General features: G+C 58.4%; 1 protein-coding gene across 1 annotated transcript in view; it reads right to left on the bottom strand.

Annotated features, from left to right (window-relative positions):
• Window positions 1-23: 23 nt before the first annotated feature.
• Window positions 24-3,076, bottom strand: part of LOC112460910 — a gene marked incomplete at its 3' end in the record, with an annotated part of 4,030 nt that continues 977 nt past the window's right edge. The window contains exon 2 of the mRNA XM_025025851.1: window positions 24-3,013. Coding sequence (XP_024881619.1) covers window positions 24-3,013 — 2,990 coding nt within the window. The remainder of the gene's footprint in view (window positions 3,014-3,076) is intronic.

Below are 3,076 nucleotides of genomic sequence, written 5' to 3'. Positions count from 1 at the left end.
CCGCTCTCGTCTTCGGTCCGCACGTAAATAACGGCGGCGTAAGCTCGTTCCGAGGCGTCCGAAAAGCCGTGGATTTCAATCCGGCGTCCCTCGGGTCCGCACGTCAGCCATCGCGGTATGCGTATGGCCTCGAGGAGGGGCAGCTCGTCCTGCAACGCGTGCCATCGTCGAGAGTCGTCGTCGGGCAGCGGCGTATCCCAGTCTATGCCAAGCAGCCACGTCGACTGAATCATAATCTTGGCGCGTACTGTGACCGGGGCGAGCCAGCCCAGCGGGTCAAACAGCCGCGCCGTAAGCGAGAGCGCCGCTCGCCTCGAGAACGTCTCGACTCGAGGTAGCCGAATAGCAAAGGCGAAGCAGTCGTCCCGAGGATGCCAGCGCAGGCCCAGGGTGAGGTGGCTCTCGCCGGGTTGCCAGCCCCGGGGTTCCTGCTGTAGTCGGTCTTCCACGGGTAGATCCTCGAGCAGCGCGTCATCGTTTGCAGACCATTTTTTGAGCGGGAAGCCGCCCGCCGTACAGATCTGCACGAGTTGTCGTTGGATGGCCTTGGCTGCCGGAATAGTAGCCGCCCCCGACAAGACGTCGTCCATGTACGTCTCGTCCTCCAAGACGGCCGCGCCGAGCGGCCACTTCTCTCGCTCGTCGGCGGCTAGCTGACGCAGCGATTGAATGGCTAAGTAGGGAGAGCACGTCAGGCCGTAGGTGATCGTATTTAGCCAGTGATCCTGGATCTCCTCGCTAGGATCGTTCCGCCACACGATGATCTGCATGTCCCTGTCCTCCGGATCCACCACGATCTGTCGGTACATTTTCTCAATGTCGGTAGCGAAGACAAACCGATGTCGACGCCACTTTATGATAAGAATTATTAGCGGCGGCAACAGATTAGGACCGACCATTAAATGCTGGTTGAGGGACTCTCCGGAGGGAACGGTGGTCGACCCGTTGAAGACGACCCTCAATTTCGTTGTGGTGCTCGATTCTCGCATCACGCCGTGGTGCGGAAGGTAGCAACGCGGTTTGTCGTTCCCGTTCGCGTTCGGAGGAATCGGCGTCATGTGCCCCAGCTCGGCATACTGACGCATGAAATCGCGGTATAACGCATGGAAGGAGGCGTCCCGCGCGAATCTTCCTTCCATGTGCTTTAACACCCGCACTGCTACGCGACGCGTGTCCGAGAGATCCGGCAACGGACTTTTTACGGGAAGACGCACGACGTACCGACCGGAGGCATTGCGTCTATGCGTGCGAGCGAAATGCTCCGCGCACTCCCGATCTTCTTGGCTGAGAATCACGCTAGACGTAGACGGAATTTCGTCCTGCTCCCAGAAACGGCGAACCATGTCCGCTAGATCCTCTTCGACCCGGCATTGGAAGGCCTGTGCCGAATGGCCAGAGCTCAATTCCCCGACGGAGCCCGAGATTATCCAGCCCAGCGTCGTATTCTGGGCGACTGGCTCGCCATTGCCACCCCGACGGAGCCCTTGTCGGAGGATGGCGGCGTAGACGTCGGCTCCGAGTAGCACGTCTATAGCATCGGACGCGGAGTAGTCCGGATCTGCTAGACTCAGGCCACGAATGTGCGCCCAGGACATCGCGACGGCTGAGGTTACACTCGCGTAAGCAGAGAGACGAGGGAGAATAATTGCCGAAATCGCCATTGCTGCTCCACCCGACCGCGGCGACATTGACAGCGAGACACGGCCTCGCGCCGTGCAAGTCTTTTGTCCGCCGATCCCGAAAACCGAAATCGACACGGGCAATCGCGGAAGTTTCAATTGCTGCGCGAGTCTTTCGGAAATCATCGAAATCTCTGATCCCTGGTCAACTAAAGCGCGCGCGGAATGCCAGGCGCCGAAATGATCGGCGACGCGAACGCGAGCGGTGGCGAGGAGCACGGCCACCGGCTTAACAGGAGCTCCGCGTACCACATGCGACGTCTTCGCGATCTCGGTTTCGCGGCACGCGTCGTGGATCGAAGAATGGTGACGGGCATCGCACGCCGAGCAGTTTTTCTTCACGACGCACTCGATCACCTTGTGTCGACCGAGACAATTGAAACATAGGCTCTTTTCTTCGACGAACTGCCGTCGCTCTTGAGCCGTCTTCTTTTTATATTCGTCGCAGAACATTAAAATGTGCTCCTTAGTACAGAGCGGGCAGCGGCCACGCTTGCCCTCGGACTTACCCCCCTGTTTACTCGCGAGATGACTCCGAGCCGATTTCGCCGTTCCGGTTCCCGACTTATTCGCGGCACTGTCCACTCTAACGGGTAGCATCGATTCCAACGCGTGCAAGCGGCGGTCGAGAAATTGTTCCAGTTCGAAATACGTCGGCGGCTCGTTGGTCTCACTAATTAAGGTCTCCCACTCGCGACGCGAACGCGGATCGAGGAGTTCGACGGCGAGGTACACGAACAAATCCTCGGAGCGACTCACGGGTCGGCCGATCCCGTCCAGCGAACTGACGGTTGCCTTCACGCCGTGGAATATCTTTCGCAATTCGACCGCGGACTCGCTCTTCATTTTCGGTAGGGAGACGAAATTCGCAAGATATGCGCGCACTAGCAAACGTTTATTCTCGTAATACGAACTAAGCAGGTTCCACGCGCGTTCGTAATTCTCACCGGTCGTAGTCACGTTCCGAATAAGCAATTCAGCCTCACCTTTTAGGCAGCTCTTTAAATAATGTAGCTTTTCTACCTGCGTCGCCGCCGTGTCCTTGCCGACGATGGACAGGAACAGGTCCCGGAACGCTGGCCAGTCCTCGTACTTCCCGGTGAACTCAGGCAGCTGAATGCGAGGCAGCGCGGTGCGAGACGTCACCGTCGCCGTCTCTTGACCGGCCGTCGAGGATGCGGCGTCTTCCTTCGCCTTCAAGGACCGTACGAGGTCCAGGAAGATGCCCTTCTGATGTAGATACGCTTCCTCGGCGAGAGCGAACACGCTTTGCTTGACGTAGTCAAGCTCCTTAATTATTTCCCAGGGCGTGTCGAATATCGACTCATGCTGGGCTTCGAATTTAGCCCAGTTTGACTCCAGTCCTTGGAGACGAGCCTCAGCCACTCCCAGGGTGA

Source organism: Temnothorax curvispinosus, unplaced genomic scaffold (assembly GCF_003070985.1).
Source record: "Temnothorax curvispinosus isolate PA1 unplaced genomic scaffold, ASM307098v1 QBEX01010930.1, whole genome shotgun sequence".
NCBI classification, from domain to species: Eukaryota; Metazoa; Arthropoda; class Insecta; order Hymenoptera; family Formicidae; genus Temnothorax; species Temnothorax curvispinosus.
This window is presented reverse-complemented; position numbering and strand designations above follow the sequence as displayed.